This window comes from Oryctolagus cuniculus, chromosome 13 (genome assembly GCF_051225735.1).
Source record: "Oryctolagus cuniculus isolate XC-2025 breed Fujian yellow rabbit chromosome 13, ASM5122573v1, whole genome shotgun sequence".
NCBI lineage: Eukaryota > Metazoa > Chordata > Mammalia > Lagomorpha > Leporidae > Oryctolagus > Oryctolagus cuniculus.
Genome location: NC_142879.1, coordinates 76,366,605 through 76,390,821, shown reverse-complemented (window position 1 = coordinate 76,390,821; position 24,217 = coordinate 76,366,605). Strand labels below are relative to the sequence as shown.

The following is a 24,217-nucleotide window of genomic DNA, read 5'->3' as shown; positions in this document are numbered from 1 at the left end:
CTGGACTCCAAATCATCTATGCCCAAAAGGCTGTGAAACTTTGAAGCGTCCCTTCAGAGTCAAAAATGCAACCCAAAATAAAAACTTACAGCCATTACATCCACAAAGAAGGTATTACACACTGCACCTCCCTGCCTAGTTGGCTGGTACTCTACTTACTCAAACCAACCTGCTCTGCCCACCTGACCTGGTGCTCTGTGTGCAAAGCAAACCAACTGCCATATCTCCGTGTTATTCCTAAGACATCTTGGCTGGGCTCCTCTTCTCATTCCATTCCCTTGCTTTGGAACACTTCTTTGGCTTCTCCCTGCATGGTCCTTTCTTCCCATCCCACCCTCCAGAGGCAGGTGAGAAGAGACAAGCTCTCTTACGTACATGTTTGAATGATGTGTGTGGAGCTGCACTGGCACCTGTTTCTTCCAAATATTCTCCCCAGTTGAAGCCGATTTCCTCCAGGCTCGAACCTTCTTCTGTGGGAAAAAGAGAGACCATCAGTCGTCAAATGAGGATTGGGAAGGCAGTGGCCTTCAACTGAGACCTGAGAATCCTTAATGCGATAGACAAATACATGTGATGGCTAAGGAAGACTTTGCTGAATTCTTTATAAGGCTTCCATTTGTTGACTTGGGAGATGGTGACGAAAGAAAAGAAACATTGTGGAAATTCTGCTCTGATTACCCTGTCACCATCAAGAGTGACATGGAATGCTCCTGGTAAAATGAAAAGAGACCTGTTTGGAGGCATATCTGTTGCCTATTTGCAGATTAGTTGGAATTTAGCCGCAGGAGACACCCCAGCCTTTGGGGAGCCTGGAGGACAAGGGGGAGGAGACCACTGACCACTAAGTGCCCACCTGCACACAGAGTGCTCCGCTCACACTATGTGCCCCCTGACAGCTTAGTGTAGCTGGAAATTTGTAGAATAACAGCTAGAATAACAGCCAAGGCTGCTAGCACCATAGGGAGCTTTAGAAAGCACTGACTCCAACGTCATTTTAAGAGAGGGAGAAAAAGAGAGACCCAAAAATGTGTGAGGCCAACCAGGAAGTTGGCAACAGGAACAGGCCAGCTGCCAGTCACCCCTGCTGCCCACTCAGTCCTGGGCCACCATCTCCTGACTCCTGCTGGGACAGGCTTCTAGGGGCAAGACACACCAGCAGGAACAACAGAGTGCACTTCTCCCATCACAAGCAACAAGGAGAACTACAATAAACGCACAGTGCAGCTCTGAAAACTATAACTACTCAAAATACGCACAGATGCACACACCCAGTCTCTGAAAGAAATTAAGCCATTCTCAAAATATTGAGGACTACTGATATCATTTGATATACCTGCAAAGCTCCAAATAATGCATTTTAAGGTAAAAACAGCATAAATGTTATGTCATATAGTTTCTTTTTTATTTTCTTAGATTGTTATTTATTTGAAAGACAGAGTTACACAGAGACAGAAGGATAGGCAGAGAGGGAGACAGAGGTCTTCTATCTGCTGGTTCACTCCCCAATTGGCCACAACAGCCAGAGCTGCGCCTATCTGAAGCCAGGAGCCAGGAGCTTCTTCCAGGTCTCCCACAGGGGTGCAGGGGCCCAAGGACTTGGGCCATCCTCCACTGCTTTCCCCAGCCATAGCAGAGAGCTAGATTGGAAGAGCAGCCAGGACTCGAAGAGGTGCCCATATGGGATGCCAGCACTGCAGGTGGGGGCTTTACCCACTATGCCACAGCACCAACTCCCAAAGCTGGCTTCTGAGTCAGAGTTGCCTTCTCAAATTTTTCCCCAGCAAAGTGACTCATACGGGAATGTCTAAGAAAGAAAGGAAAAGCTGTCTAAAGAGAAAGTCTTTCCTTTGTCTCCAAACATTCACTGTCACAGGAACAAAGCCAATAGGTACCACAGCCCTCCCAACCATAAAAGAATGGCACCAGGAGGTTTAGAACTGCTGAGACATGATGAAGCAAACTCAAAGAGAAAGCAGTCCCGTTCCAGAAACCCTCTCAGGGCAGCATAGACGGGTCTTGCCCCATCTTGCCCCAAACAGTGCTGGGCATCCATTACCCAATTTGCTTCTGATCCACTAAGCAAGGGGGAGCACTTGTGAAACAACTAGAATTTCTGTCCACCCTGCTTGTCTGCCTCAGCTCGCACCACACTGTCTGGAAGAATCTGTCTGCCCTCACCTGCGTCCACCTTTGCAGCTCCACAAGGCAACCACACACTCTCAGCACAGCGTCCCATGTTTGGGTGTCAGCTAGGGGCTTCACACACATCACTCAGCAATCTTTCCAAGAACCCTGACAAATTCGGGGTACTCAGGGAAGAGAAAATGAGAGCTCAGCAAGGTGAGGGAATCACCCAGAGTCACACGGTGTCCAGCCTCAGAGCCACGAGTCCCATGCTTCTGCCCGGATCGCTCATCAGAACCCTCCGCCTCCAGCCAATCTGCACCCAGACACAACCCTAGGGAAGCTTCAAAGGCTGACTCAAGTGTTCTCAGTCCCAGGTCTACAAAGGCAAGGGGTCCTAGCAGGGCTCTTGGGAAGAAGTCACGTGAGGACGACAGCTGCTGAAAACCGCAGCAAGGGCCTCTCGCCGAGCAACTCACTCTTCACAGCAGAAACATTCACACCGAGGCTGAAGCATCAGGCCAGTACCTGAAATCAGGGAACAGGGGCCTTAACAAACCCTGTCCCTATCACCTGCTAAGACTCAAGGATTCCTTGGGGCCGGTGCCATGGCTCACTTGGTTAATCCTGCGCCTGCGGCGCCGGCATCCCATGTAGGTGCCAGGTTTTAGTCCCGGTTGCTCCTCTTCCAGTCCAGCTCTCTGCTGTGGCCCAAGTGCTTGGGCCCTGCACCTGCATGGGAGACCAGGAGGAAGCACCTGGCTCCTGGCTTTGGATCGGTGCAGCACGCCAGCCGTAGCAGCCATTTGGGGGGGTGAACCAACAGAAGGAAGACCTTTCTCTCTGTCTCTCTCTCTCACTGTCTAACTATGTCAAATTAAAAAAAAAAAAAAAAAAAGACTCAAGGATTCCACTGCATCAAACCAAGGGTGACCAGAGCTAAAACTTCTCAACTTCAACTCTGAGACCATGTGCTGCGATTCTTTATTCTTCCAACATTTCTCCCGAGTGCTGCTGAGTATGCCGCTGGGGCTACATTTCCATCTCTTTCCCAGCAGAGGAGGCCCTGCATTCTTGGGCACGCACACTCATTTAGCAAAGTTGGCCATGGGGTCAGAGAGTCCCCCGTGCCTCCACTGTAGGAGTCAGGATGAATAGCAAGCTCTGTCACTCTCTGCCGGTCTACAGAAAACAGCTTCATAAGTGCCCTAACGTCAGACCTAGAATGGAATTTTAGAAGAGAAAACCCTTGTGCCCAGCACTGGTGGATCAAACCATGCTGTTTTCTTAATAAAGCCATATACAAAACGTAGGGTCAATTAACAACAAGGCCTTTTTCAGTCTGCCACGTGTAAGCTATGGCCCAAGCAGCTGAGTCTCCAAAGACATTCAATAGGCAACAGATAAACACACACAGGATGTGGATGAGGAGAGGTCTCCTAAACCCAGAGCAAATACTCACAGCCGATGCACAGAAACCTCCAAAACCCACAAACATTTTACCAAGGGAACTCGGACAGCCCCGTGCCCTGAAAATGGACCACTGGGAGGCATTTCCCCCATGACGTCAGGAAAACAACTATGAAAAGCTACTAAGGGGGGCTGGCACTGTGGCATAGCAGATAAAGCCACTGCCTGCAGTGCTGGCATCCCATTAAGGGCACGGGCTCGAGTCCCGGCTGCACGACTTCCGATCCAGATCTCTGCTGTGGAATGAGAAAGCAGTAGAAGATAGCTCAGGTCCTTGGGCCCCTACATGGGAAACCAGAAGAAGCTCCTGGCTCCTGGCTTCAGATCAGCACAGCTCCAGCCAATGCAGCCAACTGGGGAGTGAACAAGTGGATAGAAGACATGTCTCTCTCTCTCTCTCTCTCTCTCTGCCTCTCCTCTCTCTGTGTAACTCTGGCTTCCAACTAAATAAATAAATCTTAAAAAAAAAAAAAAAGAAAAGAAAAAGAAAAGCTACTAAGAAAATTTCACAACTCCATGGCCGGTGCCAGCTCACTAGGCTAATCCTCTGCCTGCGGCGCCCACACCCCAGGTTCTAGTCCCAGTCGGGGCGCCGGATTCTGTCCTGGTTACTCCTCTTCCAGTCCAGCTCTCTACTGTGGCCCAGGAGGGCAGTGGAGGATGGCCCAAGTGCTTGGGCCCTGCACCCGCATGGGAGACCAGGAGAAGCACCTGGCTCCTGGCTTCGGATCAGCGCAGCTCCGGCTGTAGCAGCCATTTGGGGGGTGAACCAGCGGAGGGAAGACCTTTCTCTCTCTCTCTCTCTCTCTCTCTCTCACTGTCTAACTCTGTCTGTCAAAAAAAAAAAAAAAAAAGAAAGAGAAAATTTCACAACTCCAAAGTTAACAGACGTGTTCATGAGCAGCAGTTCTATTTTGGAAAACATTGTGTGTGGGAACAGTATATTTCATAATAAACATAAAACACAAACATAAAAACAAACCTTACTGAAACCTGGACAGCAGATGACCTTAGAGTGAAACCTGGAATAAACATACAGCCCATATAGCCTTTTTTTTTTTTAAATAATAAAATCTTGAGCTTGTACAATTTTATCATCTGAAATGAGGCAAATTTTGCAAGCAAGGCTGGATACTAATGCCAAGAACTACTACCCAATAAAGGAATTGAAGATTGGCAGATTTAGAATGAACAAAAGCTGGGGCCTGTGTTGTGGTGTAGCAGGTTAAGCCACTGCCTATGATGGTGGCATCCCACATGGGCACCAGTTCAAGTCCTGGCTGCTCCACTTCCAGTCCAGCTCCTTGCTGATATGCCTCGGAAAACAGCAGAGGATGACCCAAGTGCTTGGGCCCCTGCACCCATGTGGGAGACCTGGAGGAAGCTCCTGGCTTCCACCTGGCCCAGACTATGTAAGTTGCAATGACCTGGGGAGTGTTTCTGTGTCTCTCCTTCTCCCTGTTTGTAACTCTGCCTTTCAAAGAAATAAATAAATATTAAAAAAAAAAAAAAAAAAAAAAAAAGGAACAGCCTCAGGGCCAGTGCTGTAGCGTAGTAGGAAAAGCCACCACCTGCAGTGCCGGTATCCAGTCTGGATGCTGGTTCGAGTCCCAGCTGCTCCACTTCCAGCCCAGCTCTCTGCTGTGGCCCAGGAAGGCAGTGGAGGATGGCCCAAGTGCTTGGGCCCTGCAACCGCATGGGAGACCAGGATAAGCACCTGGGTCTTGGCTTCAGATCAGTGTAGCTCTGGCCGTTGCAGAACCATCAGATAGAAGACCTCTCTCTCTCTCTCTCTCTCTCTCTCTCTCTGCCTCAGCCTATCTGTAACTTGCCTTTCAAATAAATAAATATTTTAAAAAAAAGAAAAAGAAAAAGAACAATCATATATCACAAACCCAACTGTACAATTTAAGAAGCTAGGAAAATAAAAAAGCACTAGACCCAAGGAAGGAATGATACAATAAAAGAAAACAAAAATGAAAGTGGGAGATAAGATTGGAGTGGTTATCCAAAATAGATATAAATATACATAATAAATAGATATGAAACCAAAGTGGGATCTTTAAAAATACTAGGTGAATAATAAAGAAAAAAGGATAAACAAATCTTACTGAGTATCTTCTTTTTAAGATTTATTTGAAAGACAGAGTTACAGAGAGAGGTAGAGACAGAGAGAGAGGTCTTCTATCCGCTGGTTCACTCCCTAGATGGCTGCAATGGCTGGAGCTACGCAAATCTGAAGCCAAGAACCAGGAGCTTCTTCAGGGTCTCCCACCTGGGTGCAGGGTTCCAAGGACCTGGCCATCTTCCACTGCTTTCTCAGGCCATAGCAGAGAGCTGGATCAGAAGAGGAGCAGCCAGGACTAGAACCAGGACCCATATGGGATGCCGGCGCTTCAGGCCAGGGTGTTAACCCGCTGCACCACAGTGCCAACCCCCTGAGCATTTTCTTATGTGATAGATAAAATACGAAACGAGAAAGGAAGAAGACATTCAATCTTTCTTGTTTGTCTCATTTGCACTTATTTAAAAGGCAGAAAGAGAGAGATCATCCACCTGCTGGTTCACTCCCCAGATGCCCCCAACAGGGGCTGGTAAAGGCCAAAGACAGGCACCAGGAACTCTAACCAAGTCTCCTCTGTGGGAGGCAGGAACCCAAGAGCTTGAGCCACCACCTGCTGCCTACGAGGACATGCAGGAGCAAGGGGCTAATTGGAAGCAGAGCCGGAATTCAAACCCAGGCACTCCAGTAAGGGATGTGACTGTCCTAAGCAGTGTCTAAACCACTGCCCCAAACGCTAGCCCCCTTGCTTATTTTAAATACTGCCATCAGTTCATACTATTATAGGGTTTAGAAATTGTTCACCTGTGAGTATATTAAACAGATGCAATAGCATCGACAACTGAGAAAGGAACTGGGGCCAGCCAGCAACCCTGGATCTGAGCTCACGTCTACACATGGGCAGGGACAGTAAATCATAACACAAAGGTTCTTGAGACTATGCCAGCTGCCCACGTGGCCAGTATTTCTATGGGGGAAAAAAAGAAAAGAGAGAGAAGGAGGGAGGGAGGGAGGGAAGGAGGGAGGGAGGGAGAGAGAAACCAAGCACCGAAAAACCACCTAATGAGAGAAAGCGATCATTTGAACCAAGGCTACAGAACAAGAGAATACTATCGAGTCACACAGAAGTACTTCCAGCATGAAGAGTAGGATCTGAATTTTTCAAAGAAGAATGTCGACTCCTTTCCTTCCCAAAGAGAAGAGCCTGTAGTTCTCCAGTTAATATATTCCTGACGCCAAAGAAACAAAAAATGCACCAAGCCCACATTTTCAGCAAAATTCTACTCTGAGGCTTGCCCTGTCTAAATGCAACTCCCTTCGATCTGCAGACGTCATCAGGAAATTACATCTAGCAGGCCTATAAAAATAATGTGAAGCAACCTCTTTATCACCGTGTCAGCACATTGTTCTGGGTGCTTTTATCACGACAACTAAGGATGCCTAGAATTCCAGCTACAGCATTCTGGGGCATGTCCTCCTTTGTGTATCACAGAATGACGCTACCCATGCTGTCTGCTGGGAAGGCCCACAGTTCCTGGGCGATTTCCTCTGCCTGTTCCAGCCTCATACTCAGTGCTCCTGGGAGGAGTGACCTTGCACTGTGCATATCTCACACACAGACTTGGCTGGCAGTTATTGATCCCATCCATGATTTGCACTTTCTGAGAGGACCAAGAAAACCTGGTCATGAGACTCAGTCCATTGTTGGCAGCTCAAGTTTTCCTTCTGGAGGGAAACGTCCTCGGCAAGGAATCACAGCAGCTGGGGGTGGAGGGTGGGAAGAACCAAACACCACAACAGAAGAAAACAAACCTTTGACCCCAGCCCCTTCTCAGTGACAAGCTGCAGTTAACAAGTGTAGTCACTGGTGAGGGAGGTGCCTTGTGGCATGGCATAACGCAGGGGACAAGAGGAAAGTGGAGAAAAGATTGAGAGAATCTGATTGATGACCAAGTCCCATTAAGTGGGGGTGGGTCAGGGAGGGTTTGCAAGCCAGGATTTCCTGATGACGTCCCCTCTGTGTGTCCATGCACCAGCTCCAGAGCATAAGGGCTGCCCGAGGATACAATCCGCTTCTAACACACCACTCAAGGGACTTTGCCTGTGGTCCTCGTATCATCTATAAAATGCAGTCAACTACAGGAGCTACGTCCCCAGGCTGTTGAAAGATCAGCATGTTAACACATATGAAGGACTCCAAATGCTGAATGCCTGCCACTGTCCATCACTTGCAAGTCAGTGTAGAAACAGCAGAGCACTGAACTTGCCTGCTCTTGAACTTCTGATATGTAAATCTCATCTGCAAACTTGTTTTGTTTGTTTTTCTTTTTTGGTTTGAGAGACAGACAAAGAGAACTCCCATTTGCTGGTCCACTCCCTCAAATGCCCACAAGGGCCAGGACTGGGCCAGGCTGAAGCCGGAAGCTGGTAACTGAATCCAAGTTTCACTCTTGGGTAGCAGGAACCCTTCCATAAGCCATCACCTGCCATCTCCCAGGATCTACATCGGCAGGAAGCCGAAAATGCAAGAATCACATCCAGGCACTAAGATATGGACTATGGGTGTCTAAAGCAGCACTTTATTTTGTTTTATTTATTTATTTATTTATTTGAGAGGTAGGGTTACAGACAGAGAGAGGGAAAGACAGAGAGAGAGGTCTTCATCCACTGGTTCACTCCCCAGATGGCCTCAACAACCAGAGCTGGTCAAATTCAAAGCCAGAAGCCAGGAACTTCCTCCAGGTCTCCCACACAGGTCCAAGGGCCCAAGCACTTAAGCCATTCTCCACTGCTTTCCCAGGCCATAGGCAGAGAGCTGGATCAGAAGAGGAGTATCCAGGACATGAACTGGCACACGTATGCAATGCCAGTGCCATAGATGGAGGCTTAGCCCACTATGCCACAGCACCAGCCCCTTAAGCAGCATTTTAACTATTAGGCCAAACATCTGACCATCATCTGCAAACTCTTACCAGGAAAACACCCTCAAGCAACAAGATTCTGCACAGCCCTAAGCATGTCCCACTAGGTCCCAGAAACAAATATCCACACACACACAGGTGACTGTAGAAGTAAAAATATTTTATGTATTAACAAGTTGAAAAAAAAATAAGGTATTTCACAAATCATACTTCACCAGGGTATTCATAATTTAAATGCTCTAAACTAAATTTGAGTTTCAAAATGAAGTCAGCTCTGTGCTCTACAAAGTTTCAGACCATGCTTTAAGTTTGTTTTGGAATTTTTTTTTTTTTTACAGATTTATTTATTTATTTGAGAGGCGTTATAGACGAGAGAGAGAGAAAGATAGAGAAGTCTTCCATCTGCTGGTTCACTCCCCAAATGGCTGAGTGGATCCGAAGCTTGGAGCCAGGAGTTTCTTCAGGTTTCCCACAAGGGTACAGAGGCCCAAGCACTTGGGGCCATCTTTCACTGCTTTCCCAGGCCATTAGCAGGGAGCTGGATGAGAAGAGGAACAGCTGGGACATGAAATGGCGCCCAAATGGGATGCCAGTGCCACAAGCAGAGGCTTAACCTACTACACCACAGTGCCCCGCCTTCTTTCATCTTCAAAAGAGCCTGCCTTGAGGCTCAACATCGTAGCACAAGTTAAGGGCACTTGCGATGTCAGCATCCCATATGGGAGTGCCAGTTCAAGTCCTGGCTGCTTCACTTTCAATTTAGCTCCTTGCTAATGCACCTCAGAAAGCAGTGAAAGATGGTCCAAATATGTGGGCTCCTGCCACCCAGTACAGAGTTCCAGTTTCCTGGCTTTGGCCTGGCCCAGTTCCAATTATTGTAGCCATTTGGGGAGTAAACCAGCAAATGGAAGATCTCTCTCTCTCTCTCTCTCTCTGACTCTGCTTTTCAAGTCAGTTAATCAATCAGTGGATTAATCTTAAATAAATTAAGTTAAAGTGCCTGCCTTTGTAACACCACCCAAAAGAATATACAGAAGTTGCAAGAAGAAAGATAGCCATATGGGGGAGGAAAAGAAGACAGGGCCATTATCTGAAAACTATAAATAAAATTTAGAGCTATTTAGAAGTATTGTTTCTGGGATGGGTGATTGGCCTAGTGGTTAAGACACTGCTCAGGACACCAGCATCCCATACCAAAGTGCCTAGGTTCAAGTCCTAGCTTTGCTCCTGATTCCAGCATCCTGCCATCCTCATAGGAAGCCTGAACTCTGCTCCCAGCTTTGGCTTTAAGCCATGGGCCTTTGCAGGCCTTTGGGGAGTGAACCAGCAGATGGGAGCTTATTCTCTCTCTATCTTCTTTCCTCTCTCTCTCTCTCCCTCTCTATCCCTCTCTATAAAAAAAAAAAATTAATTAAAAAAATTATTTCTGGGGGCCAGCGCATTGGGTCACCACCTGCAGCGCCAGCATCCCACACGGGGGCCTGTTTGAGTTCCAGCTGTTTCATTTCTGATCCAGCTCCCTGCTAATGCAGGTGGGAAAGCAGAAGAAGAAAGAAGATGGCCCAAGTGCTTGGGCCCTTGCACCCATGTGGGAGACCCAGAAGAAGCACCTGGCTCCTGACTACAGATGGGCCCAGCTCCAGCCACTGAAGCCATCTGGGGAATGAACCAACAAATGGAAGATCTTTGTCTCTCTTTCTCTCTCTCTCTCTATGTAACTGACTTTCAGATAAAATAAATCTGTAAAAAAAAAAAAGATATACTTTAAAATATATATATTATTTCAAATAAAATAAATAAATCTTTAAAAAATGTAGTTTAAAATATACATATTATTTCTATTAAAGAGCTGAATGCCTTAAATGATGTACGCCATCCTCCACCCAAAAGCAAGGAACTAGCCTGGAATTAAGAAGTACAGGGTAGGCTCTCCGCGTGGTATGCCCCAAAGGATGAAATGACACTTGCCCCGAACTTCCCATAGAATAACCACATCCTCAAAGAGCTGTCAGTGCAAACAATTATCCGGTCGCCAGATGATCATTCATGAGCTTCGGACTTAAATGTATCTCGGCTACACGAAAATGAAAAGCCCAGGCATAGTTAGCTTTTATTCAGTTTGGAAAACTCAACATTGAAAACGACACAGTAGGGGCCGGCGCTATGGCGTAGCGGGTTAAAGCCCTGGCCTGAAGCGCCTGCATCCCATATGGGCACTGGTTCTAGTCTCAGCTGTTCCACTTACTATCCAGCTCTCTGCCATGGCCTGGGAAAGCAGTAGAAGATGGCCCAAGTCCTTGGGCCCTGCACCCATGTGGGAGACCTGGAAGAAGCTCCTGGCTCCTGGCTTCGGATTAGCACAGTGCCGGCCATTGCAGCCATCTGGGGAGTAAACCAGCGGATGGAAGACCTCTCTCTGTGTCTCTACCGCTCTCTGGAACTCTGTCTTTCAAATAAATAAAATAAATATTTTAGAAAGGAGAGGAGAGGAGAGGAGAGGAGAGGAGAGGAGAGGAGAGGAGAGGAGAGGAGAGGAGAGGAGAGGAGAGGAGAGGAACACAGTAATGCACATAGGGTGTGTGGGGATGATGTACTGCAAAAGTACAAGGAAAGCTCAGGAACTCCACGGATGGACAAAGAACCTCTCTGGGTAAGCAAGAGACCTTCTAAAGAGGCTTATCCGCACTGCAATCACAGAATGACAGGGTGAACTTTCAGCCTATGGGACTGTGCCTTCTCAAGAGAGAATTTCCAGGTTTCCATTAGGGGACAATGGTTGGGGGAAAAGAGATTTTTTTTTCTTGCTCCTACCTTTGTCTAGAAAAACTCAAAAGAGGACAACTGAGCTGATTTTGACATGGATAGTAACGAAATTCAACATATTAAGGCATCTGCCTTCTTCAGGGTTTTCCAGATTGAGATAAAATTTGAGAACTCTAACGTACGAAGTTCAGTGCAATCAAGAAATCTCCATCGTTGACTGTTCTCGTCAAAATGTAAAGACAAATTTGGCAGCTTCCATGGGAAATGGTTAAATTTCCCACTGAGTAAACGAGCAATGTATTTTCCATAAATCCCCCAAAGCAAATGTTTATAAGTCAGAGATGTAAGTTATCCTATCGGATTTACAGTTATGTATAAAGAGTACAGTTTTTTTAAGCAGCCTTTGTAAATGAATCCCTCGTGTGTTCAGAAAAAGATGCACTTATAAATCCATGGCTTAAACATTAAATTCAATCAAAGGCAGGGTTCTTGTGTTTTTGTTTGTTTATGTCCTTTCTGATTTCATAAAGTGAAAAATACCATATGACAAATTCACATGACCTCAATTTCCTTCATGTTGCCTATTTTCCTGGAAGATGTGCTCAACATCTGGGGAGCATCTCATATCAGCAGCATCCTTTGTGCAGGCAGATCTGATTCTCCCACCCCTCTCCCTCACACAGGCGAGACAAATTCTATCTCCCTGCCTCTTTTGTAGTGGCATAAACATGGGACTAACTTCCGAGTGAGGAGTGCCGAGCAAAACTGGCATTTGTCTCTTCTGAGCTAGGGAACAGAACTGCTGGTTCAAGACTCTCCGGCTCTGCCCTCGCCTGTCACAGCAAACCTGTGCATTGGCACTGTAGAATGGTACACAGCGACTTGGCTAAACTGAGCACCATGCATGTGTGCTGGAGAAAGGTAATGATTTATCAACATTCACAGGCTTAAGCCACTGAGATGCGGAAGCGATAACTGTCACCTCACTGCACTGTCTCACGCAGTCATATCAATCGTGACCCAATCTTTGCATAACTTTAAAGCTGTTATCTCCTTAGAAACAGGACAGCACACTCTGGCAGGAGGTGAGATCTAGAAATGCATGAGATACTGATTGATACATCAAAACGCTGGATGGAGCTGGAGAACAAAATCCTACCTGAGTCAAGATCGCCATCTCCATTGGCTGGGCCAAGGTGCTTTTCCAAGGGTGAAGATGAAGGATCCTGCATGTTGGAAACTGACAAACTGCTCTCCATTCCTGATGAGTAAGAGAGTCCTCTGGTCTTAATTCATCCTGTAGGAAGAATTACCTAAGGCAATCAAAAAACAAAAAACAGAGCAGGTTACATTAATTAACTTGCAAGCTCTCCAAAGTCGTTCCCAACTCACTATGACATTGACATTTAGCATGCAGTGTAATGCTAAGAACAGAAAATACCTGAACAGAGGCTAACAAGTCCATCTCTACACAAAGTCAACTCCAAAGGCCAAGCATAGCCAAAAATAAAAGAAAAAGAAAAAGAAAAAAAATCCATTTTCTACAGACATTAGCCCCCATAAGGACGGACACATTTCCCACCAACAACCCAGAACCTCTGTTTCAATCCCCAATCCATCATGGTGATGTTGGGTCACAATCTCTGCCTCTCCATTGATCCTGTGGAGCACCAAACCCACCTCAACCTCAGCACCCCACGCACAGCTCCCAGTGCAGTTAAGACCTTCTGCAGGGGGCAGGCATTTGGTGCAACAGTTAAGGCACCATTTGGGACACCCAACTCCTGTCCCAGAGTGCCTGGGATGGAATCCCTCTTCTGCTTCCTGCTCCAGCTTCCTGCCTATGCACTGTGGGAAGCAACAGTTCCCTGCCACCCATATTGGACACCCAGATGGAGTTCCAGGCTCCTGACTTCAACCCTGGCTGTTGTAAGCATTTGGGAAGTGAACCAGTGGATGGAAGATACTCCTCCATCTCTCTCTATCTCTCTCTCTCTCTCTCAAATAAAATAAAAATTTAAATCTGTTCAATAATCAAAAGTCCTCATGTGTCACAAGTGATGTGGTACCAAAACCAAAATATCAGTATTCGCAAATAGTATGCTTTTCTACACATCAGAAATGAGAACATGGCATTCCCTGTAATAGCTCTGCTATTCTGATGCAGTGATGGAAAAAGAGGTAGAATGACAGCTGGTTCTCACAGAATCACGCCGTCCAGTTCACTAACATCAAGGTCCATGTGACAGCAGTCACCAGTAACAAGCAGCCATCCCAGGCTCTGGCAGGGAGACACAACCACATGGTGCTTTCAATCCTTCATTCATTCAACGCTCTCTCTGGTTTCACATACAGATAGAATTTTAAAATACACCAAACCATAAAGAGAGAGTGAGCAGAGCAAGAACGCAGTGCCCCTATACCTATCACTGGAACAGTCTGCAATGCACATATTAGTAAAATACCCGTTAAGAACACCACACCCTTCTCACAACACACCCCTACAAATACCTGCACACACCTACACCCTTTCGGTGTTATTCCTGAAAATGACTGTGTGGTTTTGTCAAAACTGATGATTCATGAAAGAGTGTGTTAAAGTCGTTTGTGTAACAGGGGTGGGGGTGGGGATTGGAAATTGATGCCAAAAAACTAGCCAGAAAAAGACTGGAAATGTACAAAACACATAGCACCTAAATTGAACACAACACATATATAATTATCCACCTGTTGTATAGAAAATACTACACCAGACACTGTGGGGAGGATACAAAGCTAGTTCTCAATCAAAATACAGAGAAAGGAAAATACCTATTTTAAAACAGGGGCTGTAAACATACTTAGACTGGTTCATTAAACAGCAATGTAGGCATCTTGCTACTACAACGATGAGTTCAGCAACAGGCAAACAGAATGACAGTCAAACCCACAGACACCTGTAAACAACTCGATTATCCTCCATCCATTCAACACTGTCTGGGCACATGGGCCCTGCACACCATGTGAAGCCAGGATGAGGGCATGCAGTCCCAGGGGCAGACATCAAAACAGTGTCAACCAGGACTGCTGCTGAAAACCTGAGAGCTTCGGGCAAAGGCAGAGGGCTGCGCACAGAATGGTTTATTTGATTTGTTTGAAAAATCACATCCAGGACAGGTCCACACCATACCCAAGGACTCCTTTACATGTGCTCACTCAGAACAGAGAAAGCAAGTAAAGCAAGTGCTCATCTCAGCCCTTGGAGAAGCGTGCGCCTAGGAGACTGGGTGGGAAAACGCATCCCCAGGAAAGATGCGAACCCAGGCTCATTCAATGAGCTGAGCTGGGAAACAACACCAGATAAAGGGTCGTGTCCAATGGGTAGGTGGCTTCTATCTAACATTATTGAGGAAAACGTCAGTAAACAGCAATGTACCAGCAGGGTTGGGTCATTTCACCCCATGGACATCAGTTTGCTAAAAATAACCTACATGGCTGGAGGACAGACCTGCAGAATTACACACAGCAGAGACACGCCAATCTATGAAGAGTGGTCACTCTTTCAGCAAAACGAACCCATTCAAGAAGCTGGCACAGATGGAAACATTCACCAATACCCACTGTCAGCTGTCAAAGCATCATGAAGGAGCCCGCCCCTCATGCCTCCAGAGGCATCCTCCCCACGGGGCTGCTCACAGCAGCACAACCAGGGGGTAGTGTGAGGCAGGGGGTGCAGAGGGAGGCTGCTGGGGGACTCCCAAGCTCTGTATCCTAATCCTGAACTTCACAGAGGGTACCAGTACCCAGTACTGTTGTCCCAGATCTCGGGAGCAACTGCTGACACAATCCGCAAGCAAACCACTAGGGTGCTAAGCAAGCGTGTCGGTGCAACCAAACACCCAGCCACCAACAAGCACGGGGCGAGAGAATGCTCACAGGGAGCAGCTGGCATCACAGGATGGCTACTGCTAAGAGGAGACGCCTCTGTCACGACAAAGAGAAATAGTGAGAATGCCAGCAGGCATACCCTCCCCTTTGTTTTATTTCACCAACACTTGGCGGTGATTACTAAGTACCCCAGGAGCTCATTTACTTCCCCATAATAATCCTGAGATGTAGGTCTTCTTCCTGTCACCGTATTAGAGATAAGGAACCTAAGGAGTGACATAGCGTGCCCAGGATCACACAGCTGGAGAATTAGCGGAGAGGGATTTGAATACACACAATCCCTTAACCGTTCAGATGTACTTCCCTCTCCCACATGTTTGCGATTCCATATGATGCAGTTATGACTTTTTTACATTTAGAAAAAAAATCACCTTTTAAATTGTTAACAACTTGGGGCCAGCACTGTGGCATAGTGGTACAGCTGCCCCTTGCAGTGCTGGCATCCCAGATGAGCGCCAGTTTGAGTCCCGACTGCTCCACTTTCGATTCAGATCTCTGCTGTAGCCTGGGAAAGCAGTAAAAGACCCAAGGACTTGGGCCCCTACATCCACGTGGAAGACCTGGAGGAAGCTCCTGGCTCCTGGCTTTGGATAGGCACAGCTCTGGCCATTGCAGCCAACTGGGGAGTGAACCAGTGGATGGAAGACCTCTCTCTGTCTCTACCTCTCTCTCTCTCTCTCTGCCTTACCTTCTCTCTCTGTGTAACTCTGGCTTTCAAATAAATAAATAAATCTTTAAAAAAATTGTTAGGTATTTGTATTCACTCTACTTTTTAAAAAAATGTTAAAAATTAACATTTTTTTGACAGGCAGAATTAGAGAGAGAGAGACAGAAACAGAGAGAAAGGTCTTCCTTTTCCGTTGGTTCACCCCCCAAATGGCCGCTACGGCCGGCACACTGCGCCAATCTGAAGCCAGGACCAGGTGCTTCCTCCTGGTCTCCAATGCGGATGCAGGGCCCAAGCACTTGGGCCATTCTCCACTGCACTCCTGGGCCACAGTAGAGAGCTGGACTGGAAGAGGAGCAACCAGGACAGAATCCAGTGCCCCAACTAGGACTAGAACGCAGGGTGCTGGCACCGCGGCGGAGGATTAGCCAAGTGAGCTGTGGCACCAGCAAAAATTAACATTTTTCAATACACGTAACAACACATACTAATCAATTCAGGGTAATTAACATTTCCCACTCTTTGTCATCATTTTTTTAAAAGATTGATTTATTTTAAATGCAGATTTAACAGAGAGAGAGGGAGAGACACAGAGACAGATCTTCCATCTGCTGGTTCACTCCCCAGATGGCTTCAACAGTCAGGAGTCAGAGCTTTATCCAAGTTCTCAATCGTGGGTGTAGCGGCCCAAGCACTTGGGCCATCTTCCATTGCTTTGCCAGGTGCATTAGCAGGGAGCTGGATCAGAGTGAAGCAGCCAGAAGTCAAACTGGCACCCATACTTAATGCTGGTGTCACAGGTAGCAGCTTAACCTGATATGCTTCAACACTGGCCCCAGGGTGGTGGTTATGAATGGTGAGAGCTAGGGATCTAATTTCATTCTCAACTGATTTAGGTAGGCCAGGCACTACAACAGGCAATGGAAACAAACATGGAAACACCTTTGATTGACATATCGGAGCAGCCTAATCCAGAAGTCCAAAACGGAACCCACGTCACTACAGAGGTGGGCTTGGGGGTGCCGAGGATGCGCAGAAGTGGAACAGAACATCAGACGAGAAATGGAACTGCAAATGAGGACTCAAGAGGAAACAGCCAGATGAGCCGATGACAACAGGAAACCCAAAGATCAAACAGGATTACGGGGTCTCTGTGTGAAGGATGCAAAGCAGGACCACCTGGATAAGCAGAATCATTCCCATTCACTCCCAATTATCTACTGCTCCCCCAGGGCTCAAGTGTCAGGCACCATTCTAGGCACTGGAAGACATGCAAGGGGTAATCGCCTAAAGCACCTGCATACCAATATGGTCACCAGTTCGAGTCCCAGCTACTCCACTCCTGATCCAGCTCTCTACTATAGCCTGGGAAAGCAGTGGGGGATGGCTCAAGTCCTTGGGCTCCTGCACCCATGTGGGAGACCCAGAAGAAGCTCGTGGCTCCTGTCTTCAGCCTGGCCCAGCCCCAGCCATTGTGGCCATTTGGGGAGTGAAGCAGTGGATGAAGGATCCCTCTCTCTGTCTCTCCTTCTCTTTCTCTGTAACTCTGCCTTTCAAATAAATAAATAATTCTTAAAAATAAAAAAGGCATCAGAAACAAGGAGGGGAGATCTGACCTAGTAGAGATGATATATTAATTGTGGAAAATACCCAATCCATAAAATAACAAACAGTAAGCTCTATGGCCTGTTGGAAGGTTAACTGCTGCAGAAAAAAAAAAACAGTGAGAAGAGCAGGTGAGCCAAAGGAAGGATGATAATCATGGAGGTGAGGATCGGGTAAGGCCTCAGGAAAGCATTACCTGAACACAAAGCTTGGGGGGACACTGTAGGGTGTCCTTCTACCTGAACACAAAGCTTGGGGGGACACTGTAGGGTGTCCTTCTACCTGAACACAAAGCTTGGGGGGACACTGTAGGGTGTCCTTCCAGGAAACAAAAATCCAGATTTGCTTTCAAAGGATTCCTGCTCCAGTAGCCACAGGACAGACACACAGGATGTCTGGATGGGAACAGACTGAAAACAAGGCAGTGCAAATGAGGGCCTGAGCTAAGACAGCGTAGGAAAACAACGAAAGAAACAAGCTAAGGAGTTATCTGAAAGGTAGCATCAGCAGAACGCGGCAGAACTAGTCCAGCGAAATGCAATCTTTTCACAGCACACAGCCACGATTTCTAGAATAAATGAGCTCACTTTCTCCAGCTACCTCTCAGTAACTAATGGAACCTAGGCACTACCTATGGAAATTGATAATTCTGGGGGGACAGAGCTGAAATATGAGAATGGCAAACCATTTCACAGGAATTTCTAATTACTTTCAATGAGTTTTTTGTGGGGAGAGGGAGGTAAGTCTTACCGGTGACAACTGATCCATCCACATGCTTTGTAAAATCAAAAAGAATATTTTTTAAAAAAATATTTTTCAAAGTCCCAAAACAGTTTTGTAAAAGAAATAATAGTTCTGTTTGATTCCTAAAGTATATGGAATTTCGAAACCAAAGGTAAAATTGTCTATTAATTAAAACAGGATCTTTTCTTCCAAAGACATAGACAGAAGGTTCAAGGGCGGGGCTTTTGAAAAATAACTGCTTGGCCGGCGCCGCAGCTCACTAGGCTAATCCTCTGCCTGCGGCGCCAGCACCCTGGGTTCTAGTCCCGGTTGGGGCACCAGATTCTGTCCCAGTTGCCCCTCTTCCAGTCCAGCTCTCTGCTGTGGCCCGGGAGGGCAGTGGAGGATGGCCCAAGTGCTTGAGCCCTGCACCTGCATGGGAGACCAGGAGGAAGCACCTGGCTCCTGGCTTCAGATCAGCACAGCGCGCCAGCCGTAGCAGCCATTTGAGGGGTGAACCAACGGAAGGAAGACCTTTCTGTCTCTCTCTCTCACACTGTCTAACTCTGCCTGTCAAAAAAAAGAAAAAAAGAAAAAGAAAAAGAACTTTATTGTCCAGAACACACTCTGTGCTTCTGTGTAAAGTTAATTCTACTATAAGTGACTCCTCCGGTCTCTAAAGCTGTGAAACAATAGAACTATAACACTGGACCTGCTCACAAAGGTTGTGCTGGCCCAGTGAAGAGAGCCGTGAACTTGGAAGTTGGGAGAGACAAAGCCACTGCCTAGCTGTGTGACTTAAACTGGACACTTAACCTCTCTGTTTTTCAAACTTTTCATCAGTTAAATAAGAAAAAGCTTCATTAGATAACATCAAAGACTCATCCCAAATCCACAATCCTACGACTCTACCAGGGGTTTCAGTTAACTATGTACCAATATTTCCTGCACTCAGCGACATGAGCCAAATTCAATACAATGAGCATTCTTTCAACCCCTCCTTGTCTCCTTTCATCCAAGGTCTATCAAAGAATACGACTAACTTTAGCATAGGCTAACCAAGGTCTTGTTAGGGAGTAAGCAAATGAAGAACTCTCCCAAAATACTACTCTAACACTTACCTGAAATTATTGAGATCTTATTACTTAATTGGAATGACTCGAGGTCCGTACGGACCAAGACCGGTGGAACTTTCTTTTGCCTTTAGTTTATTTATTTGAGAGAGAAACAGAGATGGCGATTCCCATCTACTGGTTCACTCCCTAAATGCTTACAACAGCTGGGGCTGTGCCAGGCAGCAGTCAGGAGCTGGGAACTCAATCCAGGTCTCCCTACATGGGTGGCAGGGACCCAACTGCTAGAGACATCACCTGCTGCTGCCTGGGGAGAGCAACAGCAGGAAGCTGGAATTAGGAACAGAGGCAGGATGTGAACCCTGCCACTCTAATATGGGATGCGGGCCACATTTTAAGCACTGCACCAAACACAAACTTTCTATATCTGTGCAGTTCAATAAATTAACCACTAGCTACATGGTGTCATTAAGCCCTTGAAATGGAGCTGGTGCAACTGAGGATCTGAACTTAATTTGAATGAACTGGAGTTTAAATAGTCATATGCAGCTAGTGGCTGTCACAGCAGAGAGCTCAACTAAATGGCTGCATTTGCTAAGCCATATTTCAGAGTTTGGACCATGCCCCCCAATAACCATCAATTCTTGGCCCCCTTAAAAAAAGCTGTATTTTAATAATGTCAAGTTACTTTTAAAGAGAACGCAGGAATTTTAAAACCTAAATGAACTGTATTAACAGTTTCTCACTAATAGTCCACAAATGATTCATGGCAAACTTCCTAACATAGCCAGTTCTTATTGAATGTGCTATATTTTTATATCAATGTAATTTCAAAGAGAAGCAAACTTAGAAGCCAAGTTATATGTGTCATACTAAAGCTATTTCCTTTTCTCATTTATTTATAAATTCAATGGGGCCGGTACTGTGGCATAATGGGTAATGCTACGACCTGTAGTGCCGACATCCCATATGGGCAATGGTTCAAGTCCCGGCTGCTCCTCTTCTGATCTGGCTCTCTGCTATGGCCTGGGAAAGCGGCAGAAGATGGCCCAAGTGCTTGGGCCCCTGCACTTGTATGGGAGACCATGAAGAAGCTCCTGGCTCCTGGTTTCATATCGGCACAGCTCCCATAACTGCGGCCATCTGGGGAGTGAACCAGCAGAGGAAAGACCTCTCTCTCTCTCTCTCTCCCTCTCTCTCCCTGCCTCTGCCTCTCTGTAATTCTGCCTTTCAAATAAATAAATAAATAAATCTTTTAAAAATAAATATTTATAAATTCAAGAAAATCATTCCACTTTAGAAAAGCTGAAAAAAAGTCCCTGAATGTAATTATCAATAAAACAGTTAAGTATCAGTGCCTGACATGACACTTATCAAATGGGACAAAAAGTTGCTAAAGTCCAAGGCACAGGAGTGGGTGTTTAGCCTAATGGTTACTATTCCCACATCCCACATTGGAACACCTGAGTTCAATTCCTGGCTCTGGCTCCTGACTTCAGCTTCCTGCTAACGGAGATCTTAAAAGGTGGCAGTAACTGGGTTCCTGCCATCTGTATGAGAAACCTGGATTAGTTTCCCAGCTCCCAGATCTGTACCTGGACCAGCCCCAGTCATTATGGGCAACTGGGTACAGAAGGAGTGGATGGCAGAGCTCTTTATCCCTGCCCCAAATAAATAAAATCCTGAGGACTCCTGAGTGACTCAATTCCTTTTCTCTTTGCCTCTAACCAGACACTACAGAGAGGTTACCTAGGATTATAAAGTAAAACATTGATTTAAACACACCAAATCAATCATTTTTAACAGAACTCAAGGGTAAGGATATACACACCAAAGAGAGAGCCAGGTGAATGGAGTGGCAGGGTTAAATCTCACTTTACTCTGCAAGGACAAATGACAATTCCATTTACAAGTTTCTTTTACATCCTGCAGAGTTTATTTACTTTGGCAAATGGCATATCACACTTGGACTTTTCCCACATTTACCTTTTGCCTTCCTATCAAAAATAGACAATGTCAGTCAAAATCTTGGGAAATAAGATGATATAGAAGATTAAATAAAAATCAGTTATAATTCTAACACTTGGACATAATCACTTTTGTATCTGTAGTATCTCCTCCTAATAGTCTCTGTTGTGTGTGTGTGTGTGTGTGTGTGTATGTGTTGGGGTATTCATGTAGAATTTATCATTGTAAGCCCTTATTTATCTAACATTACATACACTTCCTCAAGTGAAAAAAGATGACTTGAAATGGATGCATAATGTTCATTGTAATATGAATAGGGTAATTTATTTACCGTGTCTAGACTTAAGTTGTTTTGTTTAAAGTATCACCATTATAAGCAGTCCGGTGGTCATCAACTCCAGCCAGAAATCCTACATCGCTGATGTCTCCTTAACGGGGAATCCCAGAAGTGACATGACTGGGAACAGATACCAGAATATAAAGGTCTCGACTCGTGCTGTTACAGCGCTGCCAGGGCTGCTATACTCATTTACACTTGGACGAGCAGGGATGCCTGAAGACGTCCAAACACAATATTCTGCTCAGCTATAAACATTGCAGCCTTTCACCTTTTCCAAGTGGATTACCACAAAAGAGTAGCCTGCCTCTGAAATCTGCAATTCTTTCACAATCCTTCTCACATCTTAACTCCACTGGCATCTTTCAAGGACCTTTATGAGTCCTAAGTATTTTATCTCCCAAAACGATCGCAAATATCTTCCCTTGCAAGGTTTCTCTGGACATACAGAATGTCTTTATAACCTAGTCAAATCTATCGATTTGCTGTATTTCTTCTAAACCCTGCATTCTTGAAACGACTTCTCCCTTCCAAAGACACCACAAGCCTAACTGCTCGCAGATTTCGAGATTTAGAATTAACTTTTGTAGCACTTGGGGAATTCACGTTCAAATATACTGCACCTCTGAGCTCATCTTTCTCTCCCTGAATCCCAGTTAATAATCCATTCCTACCCTTTGGCTGTTTATATCCTACCTTTATCAACTAAGAACCTCTTATAGACACAAGGCTTCATTTCAGTGCACTGAAGTTTCCTTTAATTTTGAGAAAAGTCAGAGAAACAGAAACTAGGATGCCATTCATTCCCAGATGCCTCTTGGTTAAGCAATAATTAAACTTGGGCGCATTCAAGGTAGATTTACAAAGGACGTGAGAAGTCAGTCTCTCAGGCTTTATCACCACCATCTGATCTACTGTGAATACAACATGTCTGGAAGCACAGACAGGGAGAAACTAGTATGTGTCAGAGACTCCCATCTTCTCTTACACTCATACCCATTTTTCCCTCTGAGTAACTGGCTGGACTGGCACCAGGGCACAGTGGTTTAAGCCACCAGTTGTGAGGCTGGCACCCCATACCCCACATGCAATCCAGCTTCCTGCTAATACACCTGGGAAGGCAACAGGAGATGGCCCAAGTACTTGGTTCCTTGCTACCCAGGTGGAAGACTCAGAAGGAGTTCCTGGCTACTAGCTCCAGCCTACAGAGATCCGGTTGTTGTAAGCATTGGGAGAGTGACCTGGTGGAAGGGAGATCTCTCTCTCTCTCTCTCTCCCTCCCTCCCCGCTTCCCCATCCTGTTCCTTCTCTGTCCCTCTCCCTCCCTTCTCCTTCTCTTTATCGTTATGGCTTCCAAAGAAATAAATAAATCTTTAAAAAAATAAAAAAAAAAAAGATTAACAGGATAACCAACACAGACATTTCCCACCATTCCTTGGAGTTAGACATGGCCAAATCACTAAACTCCTAGCCAGCGGGAGGATTGCAGGATTAGTGGAAGAGTCAAGCCTTTGTCATCACTCCCCAGAGCCAAGTGGGCTCAGACAGGTGCCAGCCCCCATGAACAGCAAAGCAAAAGACAGAGGAAGGTTGCTCTGAGTTAGTGAGGCTCTTTTGTTCACTCCAAGATTACTGCATCAATTTCAATCCTAACAAATACTGAACTCCTTTTTAAATAATCTTGTAATTAGGATATTTAGAGTGTTACTATTGTACTCAGTATGGGCTCTAAGCTCTCATTTAAACTATCCATAGCATCACTAGCATTGTAGCATAGTGGGTTAATCCTGCACTTGGGACACCAGCATACCACATTGGAGTGCCATGGGTTCAAGTCCCAGCGGCTCCACTTCAGACCCAGCTCCCTGCTAATGTGCCTGGGAAAGTGGCAGAGGATGGCCCAAGCACTTGGGCCAAGATCCAGATGAGGCTCCTGGCTCCTGGCTCAGTCTGGCCCAGTCCTGGTCGTTGTAGGAGTTGGGGAGTGAACCAGAGGATGGAAGGCCTCTCTCTCTCTGTAACTCTGACTTTCAAATAAATAAATCTTTGGGGAAAAAAAAAAAAAACTGCTCATGTGGTTTGTGGCTGAGCCTTTCTCTTAAATGGATCCAAGTACCCTGGAAAAATTATTTTTCCGAGGCCTCTGCTCTCTGGAATATAAAAGAGGACATTTCTCATTATGCCCTTCATTGTCAGCAGGTGACCTGTTTTTTTTTTTATATATATCCATGTCTGCATCTAATTGACGAAGCCAAATAATTCCATGATGTTTATATATAATCACCCGTGTCCCAAAGCGATCTCCCTTTTCCTATGCCCAGAGGCAACCACTTTGAACTTGAAAAGACTGTTTCTAGAATAAACGTCACTTCTCCACTTTGCAGTTCCGGTCATTACCCCATGAGGCACGTGGTCACCAGCACTCCCTTCTGACTTGCAGCCACACTTGCTCTCTTCACAGAAGTGACTGCCTTACTGCACCGCCGGGCCATGCAGCTGGCCTGGGGTGACCTCTGCTTTCTTACACAACTTCTCCCCGGGGACAACCACAGTCATGATTTCCAGGGTCCTGACTCT

The 24,217-nt window shown here is 46.1% G+C and overlaps 1 protein-coding gene across 15 annotated transcripts in view; it reads right to left on the bottom strand.

Moving 5' to 3' along the window:
* The window catches only part of SFMBT2 (Scm like with four mbt domains 2), a 259,224-nt gene that overhangs the window by 215,416 nt on the left and 19,591 nt on the right, over positions 1-24,217 (bottom strand). For all 15 annotated transcript variants that reach the window (XM_051821569.3, XM_008268056.5, XM_008268059.5 and 12 more), the window contains exons 2-3: positions 12,500-12,653; positions 376-470 (exon numbers count right to left, since the gene is read on the bottom strand). In XM_051821569.3, the coding sequence (XP_051677529.3) occupies positions 376-470; positions 12,500-12,599 (195 nt within the window). In that variant the 5' untranslated portion in view covers positions 12,600-12,653. The remainder of the gene's footprint in view (positions 1-375; positions 471-12,499; positions 12,654-24,217) is intronic.